This window comes from Bos javanicus, chromosome 5 (genome assembly GCF_032452875.1).
Source record: "Bos javanicus breed banteng chromosome 5, ARS-OSU_banteng_1.0, whole genome shotgun sequence".
NCBI lineage: Eukaryota > Metazoa > Chordata > Mammalia > Artiodactyla > Bovidae > Bos > Bos javanicus.
This window is the reverse complement of record NC_083872.1, coordinates 27,282,131-27,304,317: the sequence shown is the minus strand read 5'-3', so window position 1 is coordinate 27,304,317 and position 22,187 is coordinate 27,282,131. Positions and strand designations below refer to the sequence as shown.

The following is a 22,187-nucleotide window of genomic DNA, read 5'->3' as shown; positions in this document are numbered from 1 at the left end:
CCCCAAGTTATTTACTTACCGTTCCTGTGGCTGCTTCATCTGTCAAGTGAAACTCATATGATTGTTCTGAGAATGAAATGAGATTATTTGTATCAATTGTTTAGTGGAGAAGGTGGCACTTATCACTGGCTGGATAAGAGTGAGAATTGATGGGTGAGAAGCAATAGAAATGGGAGAATGAAAAATTCAAGATCCAGACGCTGGAAAGTTGGGAGACATTGGCACAGGGCCAGGCTCAAAGGATGAGGTTGGGAGTCCAAGGAGTCAAACAGTGGTGGAGCCTGGGATGGGGGTGGCAGAGGTGAACTGGGCAAAAATGAGTACCCACATGGCAGCTGGAGTCGGGCAAGGATGAGGCTGCCGGGAAGAGGTTGAGGCCCGTGGTTGACCATGGAGTTTTAAGAAGGAACTGGACGTGATGTCTGTTCACAGGTCTGTCTCCTCTACTGTGCAGGGACCACAGAGCCCATCTCCTGGCAGGGTGTTCAATGAACACCAAGTCGGGGGAGGGGTGTAGCTGCCAGAGGAGCAACTGGGGAGAAGGGGGTCCTCCTCTGGGTGGGCTTCAGCCAGCCTCTGGCTCTCAGACCTCTTGCCCTTCCCCCACAACTGGGGTTGCCACAGCAATGACCCCGCCTTCCCTACAGGCCCTGTGGTTTCCTCTAGAGCTTCTTTCACTTTCTTCTTCTGCTTTTCCCCCCTCTTCTCCCCTGCTCCCACATCCTCAACCTCTCTCCCTATGTGCACAGGTCCTCGGGAGACAGCCAAGCACAGGTAGGCAAGGCGCTATCCCAGGGAAGAAGGGAGGGGTGGGTGTTGATGGGGAGACACAGGGGTCCAGGGAGAGTCCAGGGGCGCAGTGGCAGAGGTCAAAGGCAGTGGGGCTAAGATTGGGGTACTGCAGGGGCTACGGCATGCAGGGGCAAGGAGAGGAATTTGGACAGAAGCTAAGAGTGGGGTCGTGGAGGGCAAGCAGGGTCATGGAGAGAAGGGTGGGCTCAGAAAGGGTAGATGGATTGACTCAGAAGGTGATCCTGGGATCACGGGGGTCGGGGGGTGGCGCGGCTCATGGGGTGAGGGGCTGGCGTAAAACAGACACACCGTAACTGAGATGTACACCCTGCTTCTTTTCTTCTGGGGCCAGGGACCCTCCTGAGAACCAAATGAAACGGCAACGACCCCCTCCACAGAGAAGGGCAGATGTGCACGTCTACAGAACTGCGGGTGGGGACAGCTTAAAGACCTCTGAGGCCCAGCACCTTCCTGGAGGTTCACAAAGTCCAATCTAAGCACCCACGCCTGGTGAACATGGGTGGCCCAGATGCTCAGGATGGGCCCTTGTGGACCCCCTTTGGGTCCCCCTCCCACCACGACCACCCAGCGCGTCTCATCCTATTTCCCAGTTGCCCTGAGGAGCCTGCACAACCCACCCTCCTCATCCGGTCCCTGTCCAGGTCCCCTAGTTGCTTCCCCCCCACCCCAGGGAGCCACATTACATGAGTTTCCATCACTTTATTTTGCAAAAATAGAAAACTCAGCAATATGCGATACAGCGGGGCGGGGGGCGGGGGGTGGAGGAGAAATGTAAACAGAGGGGAGGGGACAGCACCCAGACCCCCCAGAGAAAAAGGGGAGCCAGAGGGAATCTTATTTGGCAGCTAAATACAAACTGGGGATTGGAGGAAGGGAGGGGTCACAGGGGCCCTGGGCTCCCCCTCCCAAGTCCCCTGGAGGAAGGGGTCAATTCCAGGGTGTAAACAAAAGCTAATAAATAAATAGAGGCTTCCTCTGGGTCAGGGCGGGATCAGCTAAGCAGTGCCCACCCCACCTCTCCCTGGGCCAAGCTGCTCTGGGGGGTCAAGGGGGAAGGCACTAGGGGGAGAGGGATCCCCCTGGCCCCTTTGTAGTGTAGGAGGGTCCCTGCCCCATGGCTGAGATGAGGGGCAGGGGGGCCCAAGGCACGTGACAGGGCTGGGGGAGGGGCTTGTAACGGAGGCCCCAGTGAAGAGGTGCGGAGTGATCCACATCTGTCCCTTTCACCCTCTGCCCACCCCCCAACGGGGCCCGGGCTGCCCCACTCTGACCTGGCATGAGGATGGGGCACAGCGGGCAGGATGCACCCGGCAGGTGCCTCACGCAGCATTAGGCACCAAGGACAGGGGCAAGAGGATGGGCTCAGCCCTCCCCCTATGGCCCCCTTTTTGGTCTCTAGTGTTCCTGTTTGCTCCCAGAGGCCTAAGCACCCAGCAGAGGAAGGGGCTGTGGAATGAAGGGTCTTCCTCCTGCCCTGGGGAGCCTGGACCCTGGTGTCTGAGGGGCAGTGCTAAGATTTCAGAGTCCAAACCCAGGCTCACCCCTCTGCCCTCTCTCCTGGAGGGAACAGGGCAGGCCCCCAGGACTGGAGAGGGAGCCGGTTAGAACAAGATGGGGATGAACACAGAGGCACCCCTGGAAACTTTGGCAAAAACAAGGAGCTCATTGGAAGGGGTGGGGAGAGGGCAGAGCAGGTCCTCCCCCAGTCACTGGCGGTGTCTGGGAGATGGTCAGTCTGCTGCCTGGAGCCCCAACCCCCAAGGCAGGGGAAGTCAGAGACCCTGGTCAGGATGGGGGCTGCGGCCCCCTCTGCCCTGGCCCCCGGGAACCTCATCCTCGCTGGAGGCCTTGGGGTGAGGGCCAGGCTGCGAGGAGTCGTCCTCAAACATTTCGGGGTTCTCCAGCATTTCTCGGATCAGGGGAGGCATCGGGCCTGGAATCTCCATCTTCAGGGTAATGGCCCTTTCTGCTCCTGCAGTGGAGGAACAAGGAGGTTCAGGGGGCTGAGATACAGCACCTACGGCGGCCTCCCTAACTCTGCTTGACTGCCCTCTGGGGCTCCCAGCACAGGCCTGTTACCTCTGTCTGCTTCTTTCTCTCCCTCTTTCTACTGTAGAGCTCCTGGGGTCCACTCCTCTGCCTGGAGACTCTGCCTGTCTTCTCTGCCAAGTCCACTGCCCACCTTTCCTTTCAGGCTGTCTCCTCCAAGATCACACAGTGCCCACCTTCCAGCCACACACCCTGGACCCCCTCTGTAAGCCCATGGCTGTTCTTAATAACATTTATCACTAGGACTAACATTCATCAAACACCGCGTGCCAGGCGTCCAATCAACCTTCCTGTGATGCTGGAAACATCTGCTCCATCCAGGGCAGGAGGCACTGAACTTTATAACTCAGCACAGCTGTAAGCCTGTTGTGTGTTAACTTGTTTCATCCTCACAAACAGAAAAACAAGGTACAAAAAGGAAAGGTATTTTGCACCAAGTGTTCCCACTAGCATGCAGCGGAGCGAGGATGCGAGTGCAGGCTGCCTGATTCTACCCCACTCTGCTCTTGTCTCTGCCTGACCTGGGAGACCGGCAGCTCCGAGAAGACAGAGGGGAGGCTTGCTCCCGACTAACCCTTGGTGCTGATGCCCCGGAGGTCAGTGATCTTCATGAGCATCCTGGGGAACATATAGGGCTGACTGGGCCGCCGGCGCCGGGCATAGAGCCTCAGGGCTTCAAGCAGCGGTTCCTGCAGCTTGTCCACTTTCTCAGGCTCCTCCAGGTCCATGCGGTCTTTGGGGATAAGCACAGGTGAGTGAGAGAGACATGGAAGACAGTGATGAGGGGCTGATCCCAAGGTGCCCTGCGCTATGGCCCTCCAGGCCCCAAACCCTGACCATGAGCCCCACTCAGACCATCTCCCCTGCTCCAATCCCTGTACCATCCCCTCTCTGGCAAGTGGTTTTCTCTGGTAAAGCCTGCCCAGGACTTCCCTGGTGGCTCAGTCAATAAAAGAATCTGCCCGCAATGCGGGAGACCTGGCGGGAGACTTGGGTTTAATCCCTGGGTTGGGAAGACCCCTTGGAGGAGGGCATGGCAACCCACTCCAGTATTCTTGCCTGGAGAATCCCCACGGACAGAGGAGCCTGGCGGGCTACAGTCCATAGGGTCACAAAGAGTCGGACACGACTGAGTGACTAAGCACAGACCTCTATGTCAGCACTAGTACCGGGGGTCTCCTCAGCTCCCTGCCCCCCGTCCCGGCTCTCCCCCTCTTCTCGTTGCTTGTTCCAGGCTGCTGGGCAGTCTGTAACTGGAGCTGAGGAGTCCGGGGTGGGACCAAGGTCTCCAGCCAGGTTGTGGGGTGCGGTGGGAAAGTAATCTGAGTCAGCGCCAGGGGGCGCCCCCGCACCTCCGCAGATGAGGCAGATGGCGCTGAGCAGGCCTGTCTCTGTGTCGTCCATCTCCAGCGGCAGGAGCTGCCCAGCGAAGGCAAAGACGAGGTCTGTGAGGGGCCCGAAGCCGGCGTTGTGCATCTGAGTCCGGTTTAGGGTCAGCCCATCGGAGAAGGTCATAGTGTCCTGCTCTGGGGTGTACCTTGTGCAGATCCGCAGCATCTGGAGGTGGGGGGAGGGTTAGTGCTGTCTCTGCGAAGGAGCGCATAGGGTGGGAGGGAAAAGAGCATGAGGTACAGGTAAAAAGTGAAGCAGTTAGGTCCTAAAGGAGGGCCACCTAAAGCAGGCAGGAGAAGGAAGGCAGACAGATGGAGGGTCTGAAGTTGGGGGAAGAGAAGAGAAGTCAGAAGGTAGGGCATGCAGAAGTCTAGGATCAGATCTCAGGGGCAGAGATTAAGACAAAAAAAGAGCTTGGGTTTCGAGGATATCTGGGGGAGTCCCAGATTGGAGTGGGGAACAGAAATAATGAAATCTTTGTGTGGACCAACTCCATGGTCTCGTCTGAGGGTCAGGCTATGATGGGAGACAGAGCCAGGGTTTAACTCACCAGGATGTCCAGGCAGGCGGCCTTGAGCAGAGTGATCTGGTCAGCAATGCTGAGACCGGTGAAGCCAGGTAACCGCTTGGCAAACTCCACGATCTTGATGATGCACTTGGTGGCCAGCTCGCTGAACTTGTCCCACAGCCCCAGATCCAGCTGCACCCGGTGGTCTGCACTGGAGTTCTGCAGCAACAGCAGGTTAGAAAGCAAACTAAGGCTCATCCTGTCTTCCTTTTGCCAAAACCCCTGGCTCTCCCTCTGCATGCAGATGCCCTGACCGTTGTCAGCGCCAGACCACGGCCTCCAACACCACCCCACCCATTCTCCAAAGTCAGCGGCCCCTGCCCTCACCACGGCCCTGCCCACTCCTCACCGTGGTGTACTTGCCCAGCTGGCAGAGCGAGGGGAAGGTCTCCTGATGGGCCTTGCTGACCTTGGTGATGAGCTCTTCTAACTGGGGGCTCAGCTCATAGCTGTCAAGCGACCCTTCTTCCTTCACCTCTTTCTTCTTCTTGTTGCGATCATTCCGTACGGCTTGAGGGTAGAGGCAGATGAGGAAAGGGTCAGGACTCTCAGAATCTCCCTCCCTATCCCCTCTCACACTGGAGAGCATCCATTCCCTGGGACCCGGTCGGGTTCTCTGTCTCCTACACTAGCTCCCATTCCCAGGCTGGCTCTCCCCAGCCCCACCCAGGGCCTGCAGCCCCTGCTCCCTCCCCAGGCCATTCGGCTCCATCCTGCCCTTCCTGTCACCCTGCAGGAGCTGGGGAGGGGGGGCAGGATATGCAGGCGGCAGGATATCCACTTATAGCCTTGGCAGCACAATGGCGCAGGGGAGGGGGGGCACCCCAGATCCACCTCAGGCTCAGTGCTGGGAGCAGGGGAGGGGACTGGCAAGCCCCCCAACTTGCCCATGAAACAAGGAATGTGCAATGGTAACCCCCATTCCCTCATTCAGACGAAGGGTTAAGCTCTGAGAAGAGGGAATGGGAAGGGGTGGGGTCTCCTGGGTAAATGGAACTAATCAAATAGGACTGGCCGAGGAGGAGGCAGCACTCCAGGGCGGCTGGAGGCTGATCACAGAGGTCAGGGAAGTGGGGGCAGCCAGTGGGAAGAGGGTGGCAGCCACAGGCTAGGACAGGAGTGCTCCTGCCCAGGCAGGCCTAAGGGCCTACCTTCCTTGGACATGCCAACTTCAAAGCATTTCTGTAGCCGGCAGTACTGGCAACGATTCCGGGTCACCTTGTTGATGATACAGTTTTTGTCGCGGTGACATGTGTACACCATGTTCTTCTGGATGCTGCGACGGAAGAAGCCCTGGGGTTGGGGGTAAGGCCCGGAAGGTCAGTGAAGCAGGATGCTGGGAGTATCAGCCTCTTGCAGGCCTTGCAGGTGGTCCCAGGCTCAGCCACGTCTGTGCAGAGTAGCATCCCTCCCACCCCAGAGGGATACCCACCCACACACAGTCTCTGATCTCACCCAGTCAACTCTGGATGCCCAATGCACCCACATCCACCCCGTACACACCTTGCAGCCTTCACAAGAGCTGACCCCATAGTGGTAGCCAGAGGACTTGTCATTGCACACGAAGCACGGCTTGTACACCCGGGGAGGTGGAGGGGGCGAGGGCGAGCTTGGCACCATCTCCTCTGAGCTAGTGCTCTGTGTCTCCACCGCTGGGGAGAAGCAGTGATGTGAGGGTCAGGGGAGAAGCCCCCCTCAGATCTCTAGGCATCCTCATCAGATACACACCCCACATTCCCACTTCTTCCTCTGGCTCGGTGATGACACCATCGCCACCACATTGATTTAAAGTCCCAACAACCCATATACAGCCCCAGAGTAAACACTTCCAGAAACCCTCAAATGACTACTATTACCTCCCAACCTGGCCACCTCCCCCTATAATAATGTCCTATACAACTGCTCAATTCTCCAAATTCTGGGTCCAGGCCATCCCGGAAGTTAAATTCTCTGGGCCTCAGTTTGCCCAGCTACAAAGTGGGTGTGTAAAGGGGTATCGGCCTGTGGTTCTGAACTCTCCAGCCACTCCTCACATTGGGTCCCTGTCAGCAGACTCCCTCCTACCCTTCTCCTGCTCAAGAGGCCACAGATCTGGGGGTGAAGAGGCAATTCCAGGTCACCTGTGGCTAGCACCTGGCTAAATCACCTGCCAGGAGACTCAGAAGGTAGAAGAGAACCTCATCCTCTCTCAAGCAGTACAGGGGAGACAGTCCCGGATCTTGTCCCCCATCAATGTGTGTGTGCGTGTGCACTCTCAAGTCGTGTCCGACTCTGCGCCCCCATGGACTGTACCACGCCAGGCTCCTCTGTCCATGGAATTTTCCAGGCAAGAATACCAAATGGGGTTGCCATTTCCTTCTCCAGTCCCCCCTCAAACCATCCCCCAAATAACCACCAATGTCCTTTTCCCTAGAAACCGCTGAGACAGTGGAGCGAATGGGACGTAGGGACTGGGAAAGTAGGTTAGGGCACATGCAAAAGCCTTATGTTACACCTGAAGACATGGAGGCCTATGGAGGGATGGGGCCAGCCCAGTGCCACATTGCCAGTTATGGGGGTGGGGAGGGCGTGGGGGTAGTAGGAAGGAGCGGGGAGCAGAAGATCTCAGGTCTAGATCTAACTGGCCAGGCCAAGAGTGAGAGAAGTTAGGAAAGGGAGGCAGGTGTTTGCTCAGATTCTCAGGTCTAGAAGTTGTTGGGGGTGTAGCAAACCAGAAGTCAGGTGACAGTGGGTTGTATCCGGGGTTGACAGGGGAGGGGAGTACCTCTGGACCCTCTCTGAGCTATGTCTTCACTCCTAAACCTCCCCTGCAAAAGCTACACACTGCTCAAAAAAGATCTCAGCCCATGCCACGCAGAGAGTTTGTGGAGAGGACACCCTCTGTTTAGGAGGCTGCTGAGTAAACCTCTTTTGAGTGTGTGGTCGGGTCTTCAGAGGGTGGGGAAAAAAAAAAATCTGTAAATTATTCAACCTGTAGGACCAGTTGCCCAAACCTGGAAGGCCTAAGTTACTGCAAGAAAACCCTAAAGCCTAACGAGTGTCCCTTGCTTGCACCCACCTCGTGAACACCTTCTTCCTTCTAAGCTGCTGTAGCCCATCTGGTCAGAAGTCCACCCAGGCTGCCAGAAGGACAGAAAGGCCTGGGATGCCAGGATGCTGGGGTTCCGGATTAGCTCCATCCTCCCCACAGGAGCGAAGCCCTCCCGCCCCCCAACACACACAGACACTCCATTAGCATAAGAATCTAGCTAGAGTGAGATTCCCCAATGAAAAAGGAGAGCGAGGAGTGGAGGATAGGAGGGTGCCTGGAGTCTATTCAGAACCAGGCGGGAAATGGGGGGGCGGTGCTGGTGTTGGGAGATGCGGAGTGGGCTGGGATGCCTTTCTTTCAGGATGGCCCCAGTGTCTGAGGGCACATGTGCTGCCCACAGGCCAGTGCGTGGGGTGGTGCTTACCCGCACTGACGCCCTCCCTGCCCGCAGAGCGCTGCCTCATTTCCTCTCTTGCGAAAGGGCCTGGGTGCGGTCAGACTGGCATGGGCCTGTGCCAGCCAATCATGAGAGTGGGGGTGGCAGGGAGACAGGCCAGGGGCAGCTTTTCTCGTACTCAAGGTACTGTGGTCCCTTCTCGGTACCCCTCTGACACACCCTCACCCTTGAACCCTAAAGTGCAGCCCAGCGGCTCTGGTCAATCTGGAGCGAAGGGCACAGGAAGGCTAAGTGGGTCAGCTCTGCTCAGATTCCTTTCTCAGCCCTGGGCAGAGACCCCACCATGACGATGCCTGGCCGGGCTAAGCAGGGGCCCCTGCTGTGGAGGAGGGGGGTGGGCTCTGGGTTTTTCTCCTTTTAAAGCCCAAATTGCTGAAATTGAGGAAATTCCTGGCCAGGCTGAGCGGAGCTTCAAACAAACTCTTTATAACCGGCTGTAAACACTCCCAGCTGCGAGGCCCAGGGCTGAGAAGCCCGGACTCACAATCTGACGACACACACCTCCTTGGAGACACTCTCACACATCAACAACACACAGGGCACAAAAGCAGGCACATTACCAACCAGCTCCTATACCCCTATACTTGGCACAGAACACCCAGGTAGGCACAGAGGCTCATGCACTCCAGCTACACTGTGGAGGTGGATGCACAAGGCAGACACACAACATCCAGCATTCGCTTCACAGTTGCAAGCAAGAAGCTCTGCCACCAGACAGACACCCGTGGCCTGCCAACGCAGCACCAGAATGCTGGCGCTGCCAAACACTCACAGACACACCAAAGGACTTCTTTCCTTCCCTGGTCAAGACACATAGGTCTAAACTACTTTCTCTGAGAGTGTGTGGGGCAGGCCCGAACCCCCCGCAAGGCCCTAGAAGCCAAAACTGTTGGTCCAAACTGACTTGCCAGCCAAGTCCCATGGGCTTCTCTGGGCCTGAAAAAAACCAGGTCCTTGCCGGGTCCCCACAAAAACCGTTCCTGGGAGATTCTTTCCATCTCAGTATATTTCCGAACATACTCCAAATCCCCATCCCATCCGACCATGAGCGGAAAGTTAAGAATTCACAAGCATTTGGTTTGGTGCAAGTAACTAGTTTATGTTTTCCCCACCCTTTAAATGCTATACTTTTCTTCTTTCTTGCCCCACCCCACCCCACAGTTCGGTCTCCTATTTGCCACCTCCCTCTTCCAGTCTCCCAGTTGTTAAATCTGAGCAGCTCTGCCCTGCAACCAACAGACCCAAAAAAAAAAAAAAAGCGATCTCGTAAACAGCGCTGCCGTGTGCCAAGGAGCGAGGCGCGTTGGCGGGGGCTCAGTGACCCCGCGCGCACACTCCCCGAGCGCCCGCCGCCCGCCCCTTCCCAGAGTGCCCCCCAGTCCCGCATCCCCGGGCTGGAGCGCCGTCCCAGCCCCGGGGAAATTCGGGGGTGTTCCAGGCTCCCCTCCCAGCTCCTCCCCCCCACCCCACCCCCGCCAGGCACTTCGGCCCGGGCTTCAAAGCCGCCTCTCATCTGGACTTCATTTTTACTGCCTCTCAGTCCCCGGCTTTTTATTACCGCTCTGGAAAGGGGTTCCAGGGCCCCAGGCCTGGCATCTCCCATTTCACAGAGAGGGAAAGATGTGTATTTGGGGGCTCAGGAGTCCTGCTTCCCCGGCCGCTGCTACCTCCATTCCCCTCCTCACCATACACAAACTTTGCTTGAAGCTTTTCCCTTCCTACTGAAGTTGTGGGCTGGAACCATAGGAAAAAGTGCACACAACCCTATACACATTTCCTAACATTTCTTTTCTCAGTGGGGGAGGGGGGCGCCAGAACCCAATCTGGCCGCCTTAGTGTGCACAACCCCTTCCACCCCGCACACAGCACACCCAGAGGATGCACGCTCCAACACAGCCCTTTCCAAAACCGCCCCCGCGGCCACGCAGGGCACACGCCCTCCCGGCCTCACGCCACAAACAATTCCACACGGGGCCATGCGGACCTGCCAACGCAGGCGGAGGGTGATGCTGCGTGGAGAGACCCCTGCACCCACACTCGCACCGCCTAAGCTAGGCGCTGCACACTCCAGGGATGCCCACGCTCCGCAAACGAAATATATATATTTTACACTCGCAACTTCCCACATGGACTTCACAAACGCCACCCACGGTACTGGGTGCCATAGCCCTCCAGGGCCACGAACCTGCCTACACAAACTACCAACGCACCTCAGCCTCTCCCTATCTCCGGGAACCCTGGAGGGGCATCAACCACAGGTCCTAGCTATATACCCACCATCGAAACCACACACACACTCCAAACACTACTGCCCACACCCAAAGGAGTCGCTGAGGCCCCCACTTTTAAAGGGCCAGTACTTTTCTTTCCTACACACCCGACCCTCACATGGAAACAGTCAGAATGCCCGCTTGCACCCCAGGTCTACCTTTTACACATGTAGAGCGAGAGCCGCTGCCTGTCCTGCACCCCACACCCCACCCCCAAGCTCGGGTACCTACACTGCAGACTGGCGGGTTGCGGCCAGGCAAAAGACTCGAGTCCGGCGAAACAGGAGCTGCCGGCGGCTCTGCGCAGCAAGCCAGCCCCGGGTCCGCCTGCCCCGTACAGCCGTCGCGGACCCGGGGCAAATGTTTCCATGCAGTCGTACATCGCGACCCGGCTTGGAGGGAAGCTGGGTGCTGGGAACACCGAGAACCCGCAGCCGATTCCCCCTCCTCCCCCGGCGGCGCCCCGCTCCTGGAGGGGGGGGGAGGGGGAGGGCTAGCGTAGGGCGCCGGGCTGCATGGGGGGTAAGGGGTGGGCGGGGAAGAGGGGGATCCCCAGCAGGGGAAAGGGACTGGGCGGGGCGCAGAGCCGGGGCTGCCGCTCCTGCCGCGGTCTAGCTCACTCTGGGCGCCTCGGCAGCTAGCACTGGGGAGACCTTTTGTAAAAGCGAAGCCCAGAGGGGTGGGGGGTGGGGCTTAGAGAGCTAAGGGGGCCGGGCACCAAGATGAGCAGAGCTGGGAGTGGAGCGCACACACACATATACACACACATACACACACACTCGCACCGCCGCGCGCTTGCTTGCTTAAGACACACATCCGTGCATGCATTTATCTTGGCAGGCATCACGCATTTGCAAATATGCAATAGTGCACATGCATGTCTGCACGCGCATAAAATCAGAGGTGTACACACACGTTTTTGCAGACACACCTGGCTCGGGAGAATGCTTGCAAGGATTCTCTCTCTACAGCCGGGAGGCTTTGCAAGCTTTTGCACTCAGGCGCGTGCCCCGACCGGGGATGGGGGAAGGAGTGGAGGAACCAAGCACACGCATTTCCTTTCGAGTTTCCCCCTCCCCCCAATAGTCCTTTTTTTTTTTTTTTTACACAAGTCTGTACAGGCAGGGGTTTCGCGGAGGACTGGGGAGAGGGGAACATGGAGGTTCCCTGAGCGCGGCAGTTCTCCAGAGCCCAGGGACCTGCACTACCTCCACCCCCTCATTCCCAGGCCTGGCTCCTCCCTCTCCCTCCGCGCGCGCGCCGCAGGGCCGAACAGAACATTCCTGCGGCTGGGCGCGCGCGGCCTGCTCCTTCCTTCCCGTCCTCCCCCTACACCGGTCCGAGGGCCGAAGCGCGCTCCCGCCGTGAACTCTCCGGGAACCCCCCTCGGGGCGGGTGGCCGGGCGCGCTCACCTCCCCCTGACCCGGCCCCGCCCCACCCCGCCCAGGCCTCAGCCAGCGCCGCCGTGGAGTCCCCCCGCCCTCCTGCGCAGCCGGAGTCCACCCCTCCTAGCCCGAGCGGTGCTCCCTCCGCCGCGGCCCGGGCCGCCTCCCTCCGAGGCCCCCAAGGCCTGTCCCGGGGATAACGTTCCCGGAGCGCTTCCACTGCCTCTCCCAGCGCCCCTTCCTCGAAACTGACATCACTTGTAGGGCGCAAGGCTGCTCCCACCGTGCCGACTGCGTCTCAGACCACACTGCCCTCCTGAGTGCCAACTCCCCTCCCCCAGAGTGCCAATGCCCCCAAGTGCCCAGTGCCCCTCTCGGCAATAACTGCGAGTCTGGTCGGTAGCTGTTCTCAAAGCCATTCGATACCCCCACCGATGGCAAACTGCCCCTTCTCCCCTTTGGTGCCACATTTAGTGCCCTTCGGATCTCCGAGGGCCGCCCCACTCGTTCCTCGCGGGCCCCTTCCGGGCACTGAGCGCCCTCGCCCGGCGGAGAAGAGGGTGAGGGGGCGGGGGTTTGGCCACGTCAAGAGTTTGCCCTCGCCGGGCCGGGCCGACTCGGGGACCCTGGCCCCGGGACAGCGCCGGCGGCGGCGACTCCCGGAAACCGCCCCCTCCTCCGCGCCCCGCCCGCCGCCCGGCCGCCCGGCGGGCCGGCCCAGCCGGCTCTGTCAGCGCCGCTCACACGGGGAGCGCCGGGGGAACAGGAGCGGCGCCCGGCCCGGCCCATTCCCCCGCCCGGCGGCGGTGGCTGGGCCAGGGCGGGGCGCGCTTTTCTAAGAATCTGTTGTACCGGGTGGGGGGCGCACTGGGGTGCCGCTGGAGTGGGGCGCCAGTTTGGAAGAATAAAGAGCAGGAAGGGGTGCCAGAGTAGGCGAGGGAAGGGAAGGCAGGCGCGGAGGAGGGGCCGGGGTGGCTGCCGGGGACTGAAGGGGGCTGGGCTGGGAAGGAGGGCCTGGTTGGCGGATGGGGGAGTCTGGGGTGGCAGGGCCGACTGGGGGGCTGGAAGCAGGGATGAAGAGGGAATGTATTGGTCTTTTCCAGTTCAGCCTTCCTGAGCTCCCAGTTCTTGCCCTCAACCCCAAATACACCATCTCTGGATGCAGCCATTCCCCACGAAGAGAAAAAAGGGGCGACAGATTTCTGATTCAGAACCTGGCCAGTGGCAAAAACAGCAATTAAGTGCAAAATGAGGAGTACCCCCAAAACAAGGGGGGAAAAGCCCTGATTAGTCAACTCCAGGCTGCCAGTCTCCCCCACCCCATCCCACCCTTCCCCCTCAGAAATCTGAAAGGTCCCAATTAAGTCAGGCCTGCCTGGTTGGTAATTAGAACCAGAAGTGGCCAGGCCACAGGGAGGGGGGTTGGGAGTGGGGCACAGGAGGTGTGGGGGGAGGGCTCGGAGAAGTCATGAGTCCTCAATAGCCCCCCTTTCTATTCACCAGATGCACCCCACTCCTCATCAGCCCATCTGTGTGTGTTTCCCAAGCATTGCAGGGAGAGGGGTCCTTAGAAGGGACTAGGCAATGTGATGTCAGGCCCACCCTAACCCCCAACCCCAACCCCCATTCTAGACAGTCTTAGCCTTGAAGAGAAGGTAAAAAGATGGGGGAATCTAGTGCCCCCTCTTTTCCCCAAAGTCCCCCCAGCCCTTATTGCAGCAATTAGACCCATTAGCCTTCTAGCATTTCATGGGAACCAGATGTTCTCCACCAGCCTGGTGGGAGTATAAGGGGGGGCTGCTGCCTGACTCACCCCCTTCCCTATGATCCCTGCCACCAAAGTGCACCCCTCCCAGCTGGAGCCCCGCAAAGCATGGTCCCAGAGGCAAGGAAGAGTGTACCCCATCCCCCACTGATGAAGCCTTTCACACTGAGCCTGGCATGGTCACCCCTCAGAGCCTCGACCACCCTGGAAAGGATGCATTTGGCCATCAAGGGGCTATGTGGAGGGGAGGGACAGCTAGCTCCTTCTGCATCTCTTCTTTGCTCCCCTCCTGCCACCTTCTGGAAGGGGCTTGAGGATAACTGGCTCTGAATTCCTCACACTAAATTCTCGTTTTCTTCCAAAACCTTCCCTCAAAAAACTGAAGAGGGGGCATTTCGAAGCAGAGAAGGCCCCACCCCAAGGGTAAGCCTAACTTAGGAGTCCCACCTGAAGGGCAATGAATGGGAGGGGTCTCTGGAGGTGGGGGCAGCAGTGGAGCCGAGGGATAGGGAGGTGTGAATGAGGAACCCGGGGCCCAAAGCAGGGCGGTGAGGAGCGCTGGGCAGGATGGGGGCTGGGACCGGGTAGGGGGCCAGGAGAGGGGGGTGCAGCCTGGGCCCCAGCGGCGGCGGCTTGCCCAGCTCCCCCCGCCAGAGAGGTTTCCTGTTGCAATCAAAGCCCCGTTTGTGTCGGCCTGGAGCTGGAGCTCGAGCCTGAGCAGGAGAGACCAGGAGGGGAGGGGAAGGAGGCAGTGGCTGGGGTTTTTTCCTGGAGGAGGCCTCGCTGCTGCCGCCTGCTCACCACCAGGCCCGCCCGCTTAACAAGGCCCTGGCCTCTCCCGGAGTCTGGGTTCTCTCTGTGTCTGTGCCTTCCAGCCTGTATATTTCCCTCTCTTGTTTAGGTCTCTGAGTCTCTCTTTTTCAGTTTCTTTTAAGTAGAACTCTTTTTCTTCCTGTGCCAGCCTGTCTTCAGTTTCTCCATGTGACTTGGTATGGTGCAGCCTGGGCTCCGTGACCCAGAGACACTGTCACCAATTTCAGAGGACAAGCAGGGCTAGGTTGTCAGGACACCAGCTATCTCCTAAAGAGGGGGAGGCGGGCAGGGCAGGCCTTCCCTTCCCTTCCATCACACTCTGTTCCCTGCAGTCTTGATAAAACAAGCACAGACCACACCAGTGGTCATAACACTGAGATACACAGGGACACAGACACCAGGGTTTCATGTGTATGAGTGAGCAAGCACACCCAAACCTTCGCACATGTGTACACACACACCCCCCCCTCCAGTTTTCCACACATGCAGGCCTGTGCTTGCCTTGGCAGCACGTGTTCCCTTCCCCTCCCCTCCTCCAACAGGCGGTTCTGAGATGCCTTACCCACTCAGGCCCCCGCGGCACCCCAAGAGATGAAGCAAGACTGCCCTTCTCAACATTAGTGTCTCCAAGGTGCTGGGGACCCAGTGGTGGGATCCAGGAGCCAGCCCCGGGGCTAAGTTCCAGAATCCTTCACAGTCTACCCTCCCTCCCACAGACCAGCAACAGAGGCTGAGGAAAGAGAGCCAGCCACCAGGTGAGCATGGCTTTGACTTAGGCCTCCAGTCCCCTTCCATTAGATTGCCCAGTCACAAAGGGAAGGCAAGTGAGATTACACTTTCCCCCTTCAGCCACTGCTGCCCCGTGGGAGGTCTCTCAGACTCTCCCAGCTGCCTCCCTTTCTTCCACTAGATGCTGCAAGCCCCACTCCCAGGTAGCTGTCTGGACCCAGGCCTTTCCCTCCTCCCCTCCCCACCGCCACCTCTCTGCCCAGGCCTGTCCCCTGCTGCCAGCCGCACCCTCCCCAGCTACAAGCCCAGGTTCTGGCTCCTCCCTTGGATTTCTTCTTTCAGCCCCCCTCCTTCAGGGCAGCCTTTGGGGATACAGCTTAGTCTGACCCCTTCCCCTGCCTTGACCTCACTTTGAACCCTGACCTTGCTCTCCACGTGTCCAGGGCACAGGGGCACATGGAGAACTTCGCTGGGGGCTGGCTCCTGGCTCTCCGCACTCTCCCTGACACCATTCTTTCTCCTCTGCCTTCTACCCCCACTCCCTTAGTTGCCTGAGGAAATGGGAGAATCAAGTCCCAAGGGACTGAGTTGTACTGCTCTTTGCAAGAAGGGCATTCATGTGGGAGGGTGGTTCCCTCCCACCTCCAAGACCCTGGGACAGATTCATGGGGTGCAAATGAGGTAGGGGAAGCCCAGCTGAGGTTTACAAAAAGGGGGGCTTTGTGCTCCCTCCTTCACCTGCATGCCACCCAAATAACCCCTGCTGGACTACAGACAGGCCACCAGCAGGCCTCACCAAACCCCAGACACACCGTCAGCAGCCCATGAAATACCACCTCACTCCTCACACTGACTCTTTGTTGCAACCCTGGAATTCTGTGTGTGAGCAGCGTCTCAGGGCCACACTGTGCATACAACTGCACATGGCCTTACACACACACACACACACACACATGCCTTCTCTAGGTGAGCTTGATCTTTCCAGCAGAGCTGCCAGCCCCAGTCCTGTTTAATCACCCCTTCACACACACACACACACACACACACACACACAACCCTCCAAGTGCCAGCTCCTGAACACAGGCCCCTTCTCTCCAGCTCTCTCTCTCTGAGCTTGTGGAGCTATAAGGGATGTTATCTTTATCTTTTGGTCTTTTCTTCTCCTTCTCTGTTTCTCTGGAGCTGCCCCTCTGTCTATCACCTCCCCTCCTTTCCAGGTGGGACCTTCTCTGCACCGGCTCCCACACTGACCCTCTATCCCACGGAGGCCAGCATCCTAGCCCTCCAGCTCCTGGGCACCCATGCCTGAAATGACCCCGGCGAGGAGGATCCACTCCCAAGAGGAAGGAGAGGGGACCCAGAGGGAAGAAGAGAGGCCTCAGCTTGCTGCTGTCAGCTTCACCCAAAGAGGGCAGGCCTGAGGGACAAGCAGGGATCTGCACAGCATGTGGGCACCGGGCCAGAGAGAGAGAGAGAGAGAGAGAGTCTACAGCCCACATGGCTGGCGGAGAGGATGCTGCTGGGACCCCCCTCCACTTTCCCGGATTAGTTATGAGACAAGAGCTACCTTCCCTGTGGCTATTTCCACCCTTCCCAGAAGCAAGGGGCTTCCCTGGTGGCTCTGCTGGTAAAGAATCCGCCTGCAGTGTGGGAGACCAGGGTTCAATCCCTGGATTGGGAAGATCCCCGGGAGAAGGGAATGGCTACCCACTCCAGTATTCTGGCCTGGAGAATTCCATGGGGTCACAAAGAGTTGGACACGGACACTGAGCGACTTTCACTTAACCAGAAGCAAGAGGGAAGCTTCCTGACCCCAGACATCTCTGGGTACCTGGCACTAGATTCCGTTCCTCTTTTTTGCAGCCTCCCCCTAATTCAGGACAATTTCACCTCTCGATCCAAGAGTCAGCAGATTGTCTTCCCAGGCTCCTCCACTTCACAGCCTGGCTCCCCACACCCCTCCACTGCAGGCAGGCAGCAGCCTCAGACTTCCCCAGACCCCCCCTTGGCTGCCCATACAAAGAGGTTCTCCCTGCTAGTTGACTCGCTCAGGAGGCAATTTCAGAGTCCCAAATTTTAGGCATGCCACTTTCCCATCCTAGCTGTACAGGAGGACTTGCATTCGTAAAGATGTTCATTTGCTCCATATCGAGACCCCCTCATGGCTACTCCTTTAGATCAAAGCCCTAAGCCTGCCTGCCTTCCTAACGGGGACACCAGTTCTCTCATCCACCCACCAATGCCCTCCTGTTTCCACTTGCCCTCATCCCCCACGATCCCTGAGACTCACACAGAGAGGCCATCTCCTTGGGGAGGTCAGGCTGGCCCAAGCCCCGGAAGCTAGGGCTCAGCATCTCGAAAGGTGGAGACCCCCTGAGTGCCCCTGGGAAGGCGAAGGGGAAGCCAGCCCCTGGGTAGCCAGAGCCAGGACCCAGGGCACCAGGCACAAAGAGTCGCTCCTTATTGGTGGCCATAGCCGCGGCAGTGTGGGAGGCTGAGTCCCCTGGGGTCTGCTGTGGGCGGGGGACTTCTTCAGCCACAGCCCCCGCCCATGCCCACTGCCCTGGCCTGGGAGGCTCCGTGCCCGCCCTGCCTGGCCTGCTCACTGGGTCTCCAAGAGTCCTAAGGAGAAAGAAAGGAAAAGGAGGGATGAGAGAATGATCACTTTGAGGTTTCAAGCCCCATGACCCTCACCCAGCTAGTCTTTTCTCTCCTTGCTGCCACAGTTTGTACTGCTCAGGGCCCTCTGTACACAGTGGGGGACATAGGGTGGGAGCTGATGCAGGCTCAGAGAAACTCACCCAGAAAGGGTAAACAAAGTTTACAAGGTGAATGACAGCCTCTAGACTCACAGCAGAAAGGACTCCTAAGCTAGGAGACCACTGAACACCATCATGGGCTGAACTCTTGATTTAACACTCACATCAATCCTGCAAAGTAGGAATTATGATTCCCATTTCACAGATAAGAAAACTGAGGTTAAGGGACTGATTAAAGGTCACATGGCTGTAAATGGTAGAGCCAAGATTCAAACTCTACACTCTGGAGAAAGTGACCATATCTTTTTTAACACTTTTATCATAAAATGTTACACCTCTCTGGAACACAGATCCTGAAGCCAGACTATCTGAATTGATCCCTACCACTTCCGAGCTGCGGGATCTCTGATGTATTAACGTTACTTAATCTCTCTGGGCCTCAGTTCCTTTCTTTGCCAACTGTGAATAATAAGGCCCACTTCATAAGGTTATTATGAGGATTAAATAATTTACCATATGTAAAGTGTCTAGAATAATATAGGACACATACTAAAGGCTTTGTGTATCTCATGTTCTTTTTCCTTGTCCCTTCTCTTCCACCCTACCTCCTTTAATTTGCGTTCCTTTCTTTCCATCTTCCTCAGTGCTCCCTCCTAGTCTGTCTATGTCTCCAATGATGCCTCACTTCCTAACCTCTCTTCACACCCACGGAGGCTGATGGAAGCCCCGCTCTGTGCCAGGCATGATGCTAGGAAGCTCCTCTCTCTGTCCTCAGTTCACTTTGCTTCTCCATCTCTTCTCTCTCTTCTCCGAGCCCTCTGCACATAGCAAGCCCTCTCTACATCCCCCCTTCCTCTAATATAGCCTGACCCCTGAGCCCAGGGGAGGACGAAGGGGGGGGGGGGAGAGGAAGTGAGAATCCTAGGTTAGGCAGGTGGCTCCTCTCCTGATGCTCTGATAAGGGGAAGGTTGTTGGCTCTCCTAGGAGTGCCAGAACCGCCCACCTGTCTCGGAAGTTAGGGACTGGGAAAGAGAGTCATCTCAGCCTAGGTGCCTCCTCTACCAGCCAGAACGTAATGGACTAGATGAAGAAGGTCAGAGAGCGAGGATGGAAGAGAGCGAAACACAGAGTCCTCGGGGTAGGCAGCCCCAGAGGTAGATAATGGGTATTTCACATCTCTTTCTAAGATCAATATCTTTCCATCTTTGTACCTCTGTTTTTTCATTTTTCCCCTCTCTTTTTTATCTCTCATCTGCTTTGGCTTTCAAGTTCCTGAAGGTAGATTGTCGTGGCGGTTACAGGAACTCAGACCCCAAGCCCACTCAGTCCCAATGCATAAAGCAGCCGCTGCCCTTCACTTGCCACCACTCAGATCCCCAGCACCCTGACTCTTCAACCCAGGGTCTCCCTAAGTCCTAAAAAAACCTGAGCTCTGAGTCCCCAGGGTTCATCTCCTTCACCTTACCCTATTCCCTGCAGTCCTCTTCCCAGGTTAAGCCAAGGTAGAGCCAGGAGTCCAGGCCCCTGAGGCCCCTGGGCCACAGCTTAACAGGCTGGGCCACATTCCAGGTGGATTAACCCCTCCAATGCCAAGGGTGAGAAGCTACTAGAGGTCCCCCCATCTCCCCGACTGGCTTAGGCTGATAACTTGGCTGTGTGGTCCAGAACTCTCTGTCTTTGCTTCTCACCTGTGGGTGGGAAACAGAGCCCTGAGGGCAGAGCAGGAGGACTTTGAGGGTCCCAGAGAAGGATGCTCAGGCTCCTAGTCCTTGTGGAGGAGTGAAGCTGTGAGTGAGTGAAGGACAGCCCAGCTCTCCCGGGAACTTCCCCTTATTTTGCCTCAGAGAAGGAACTTGAGCGTTGAGTGAAGAGAGGAAGGGGAAAGAGATTCATCCCAGTTCTGAACCTTGGTTTCTCTGCCTTGCTGAGAAGAGAAGGGGAGGGTCCTAAGTCTTTGGTAGAGGAAGGGACCAAGGAATTGAAGACAGTGGTACACAGTGTAAAAGGAAATCCTAAAGTAGGAACCCAGAGGCCATGGTACTTCAGGGGGACCTGAGGAAGGGAGAATGGACTTCTTTCCTCCCAAGATGCCACCTCAGGTGGAGAGGGCTGACCAGGGGAAAGCGGGCCCTCACAAAGCTGCTTCTTTTCAAGTTGAGGTGGAGTTGAGGGGAGGGCATGGATGAAGGGGGCTGCCGGATGGAGGCGGGGGTGTCTCTCTGCTGGCTTGCCCGCTCCAGAGCCTGGAACAAAGCTGCTCTTGTCGGCGGCTCTCCACCCGCTGCCCCCCTCCCCTCTGTATAAACACGACCACCTTTTTCCATGACCCCATCCCCAGCCTGGGCGGAGGACCCAGGCATCCTCTGCTCTGGCCTGGGCCCCCAGTCTGCTCCCCAGGAGGCAACGGCAGGCCGGGTTTCCCTGGCCTCCTGCCACCCTCGGGGGAGTCCAGACCCTTGAGTCTCCACCTCCCATCCCCGTGTGCCCTCCCTCTACCTCACTGGCCCCAGGGAGGGGCAGTACCCATGAGGCAGGCAGGCAATGCCAGTGGAATGTGTGTGGGCATCGGAGGGCACGGGTAGGGTGGGGCAGAGGGGGGAACTGGAGGTGCCAGTTGGGTGGCTTTCTGAGCCAGGGGTGGGGGTGTGCCGGGATGGGGGTGTGTGCCCTGTGCTGCCTACTAGGCTCCAAGCCACAGCATGTGTGTGCATATGTGTGTGCGAGAGTATGTGTCTATTTGGGATACCCAAGCTCCAGGACCCCTCCCACACTGCCTCCTGCCCCCTCCCCTGTCCTTTCTTTTCTCGCCTCAAGGAAATGAGACACCACCTGTGGTCCTCAACCCTAAGTCAGCATCTGAGCAGTGATGGTAAGGGTACAAACCTCAGACTTCAGCACTGGTACCATCACCTGCCCTAGATGTGGGCCCTGAAGGAGCACCACCATCTCAGCTTCTTGCCCCACAGACCCCTCCTCAGGCTACTTGCCCCCCTCCCCCACCCCAGCATAGTCTTACCCTCTGGCCCCCTGCAGAGACTCCCTCCTACAGACTGGGTCAGATCAAGGGAACTGGGCTGTAAGAGCTGGAAACAGGGAGGCAGTGCGCCAGTAAGGCTCTGGGACTGGAACTCCTGGGTCCCTTCCCCAGTCTCCCTGCTTTGCCTTTGTTCCATTCAGGCTCCCCTCAAGAATACTCCGGAGGAGCCCCCCACCTCGGCTGGAGGGAGCCAGGACTCACATCCAAGGTTGCAGACTTGAGAGAGGGACTCCTGCACTGCGGTTCAAGGCAGTTCAAATTCACTGCGGTTCAGCTACACAGACCCCTATCCTATCCACTTGTCTCTCCAAACTTCCGGACTCAAAGGGACAGAATCATTTGCCTCTGGCCCTTCTGATGTCCAAGTGGTGCCATTCCACTAGGGAAGGAGGAACTTGGATCAGCGTGGACCAAAAATCCTCCCCTCAGATTCCCCAGGAGAAGCCTGAGGGGAGGCGGATGGTGGACTTTCCCCGCAGGAGGGGACCCTATCTCCCCTCACACTCCGGGCACAAAAATAAGGATAGAAGCCCGCTGGCTAATGTTCTCCCAAAGCTCTCCCAGAATACTCACCACAATGAAGGGTGAATACAGCCCAGCCCAGCCCAGCTGTCTTCCCCAATCCCTTCCCACCTCAGGGCTGACCCCCAAGTCGGGGCCAGGAAGCCCCCCTCCACCCCTGCGGACAGCCAGACCCGCGCGGGGAGGAACCGAGCCGGCGTGGCTCCCGGCGCCCCCGCCCCCAGCCCACCTCGCCCGAGGAGGACCCGGGCGTCCGCGGCGGCGGAGCCTGCGTCCCCGCCTGACTCACCTGGAGGGGGCGGGAGGGGGAAGGGAGGCCGCCGGGCCCCGAGGTCCCGGCGTCGGGCGGTCGCGGGGATGGAGAGTCGCAGTGGCAGGGGCTCGCGGTGATGGGGGGTTCTGGGGGGGCACGGACTCTAGGCTGGGACGGTCCCGGGGCCTCTCGGAGCCCGCCCGCCCACGTGACCGCCCCAAAATATCCGACACATTTTCTCCCAAACCGCACACTGACTCTGCAGGCGGGGACACGGAAAATATTTTCTTTCTTTTTCTCCCTCCCCACCCCCCCACCTCCCTCCCAGCCCGGCTCCCTCCT

At 58.2% G+C, this 22,187-nt stretch overlaps 1 protein-coding gene across 3 annotated transcripts; it reads right to left on the bottom strand.

Annotated features, from left to right (window-relative positions):
* Positions 1 to 1,497: 1,497 nt before the first annotated feature.
* On the bottom strand, positions 1,498 to 22,121 carry RARG (retinoic acid receptor gamma). 3 transcript variants are annotated; one of them, XM_061415944.1, is made up of 9 exons: positions 21,882 to 22,121; positions 17,564 to 17,895; positions 6,326 to 6,474; positions 5,974 to 6,115; positions 5,172 to 5,332; positions 4,805 to 4,981; positions 4,215 to 4,419; positions 3,437 to 3,595; positions 1,498 to 2,785 (listed from the first exon to the last, which is right to left on the bottom strand). In XM_061415944.1, the coding sequence occupies exons 2-9, from the start codon at positions 17,745 to 17,747 to the stop codon at positions 2,586 to 2,588; spliced, it is 1,377 nt and encodes a 458-aa protein (XP_061271928.1). In that variant the 5' UTR covers positions 17,748 to 17,895; positions 21,882 to 22,121; the 3' UTR covers positions 1,498 to 2,585. The 3 variants fall into 3 exon arrangements, with proteins under 3 accessions (XP_061271928.1, XP_061271926.1, XP_061271927.1); XM_061415942.1 differs by lacking the exons at positions 17,564 to 17,895; positions 21,882 to 22,121 and adding an exon at positions 10,812 to 11,800; XM_061415943.1 differs by lacking the exons at positions 17,564 to 17,895; positions 21,882 to 22,121 and adding an exon at positions 7,881 to 8,001.
* Between the last annotated feature and the right edge of the window lie 66 nt (positions 22,122 to 22,187).

What these genes read in the sequence shown, in the direction of transcription:
- RARG (XM_061415944.1), bottom strand. Translation starts at nt 17,747, where the DNA reads ATGGCCACCAATAAGGAGCGACTCTTTGTGCCTGGTGCCCTGGGTCCT. An exon ending in CAAGGAGATGGCCTCTCTGT is followed by an intron (nt 6,475 to 17,563) that starts GTGAGTCTCAGG and finishes GCTTCTCCCCAG; the next exon opens with CGGTGGAGACACAGAGCACT. An exon ending in AGCTGGGCAAGTACACCACG is followed by an intron (nt 4,982 to 5,171) that starts GTGAGGAGTGGG and finishes CTGTTGCTGCAG; the next exon opens with AACTCCAGTGCAGACCACCG.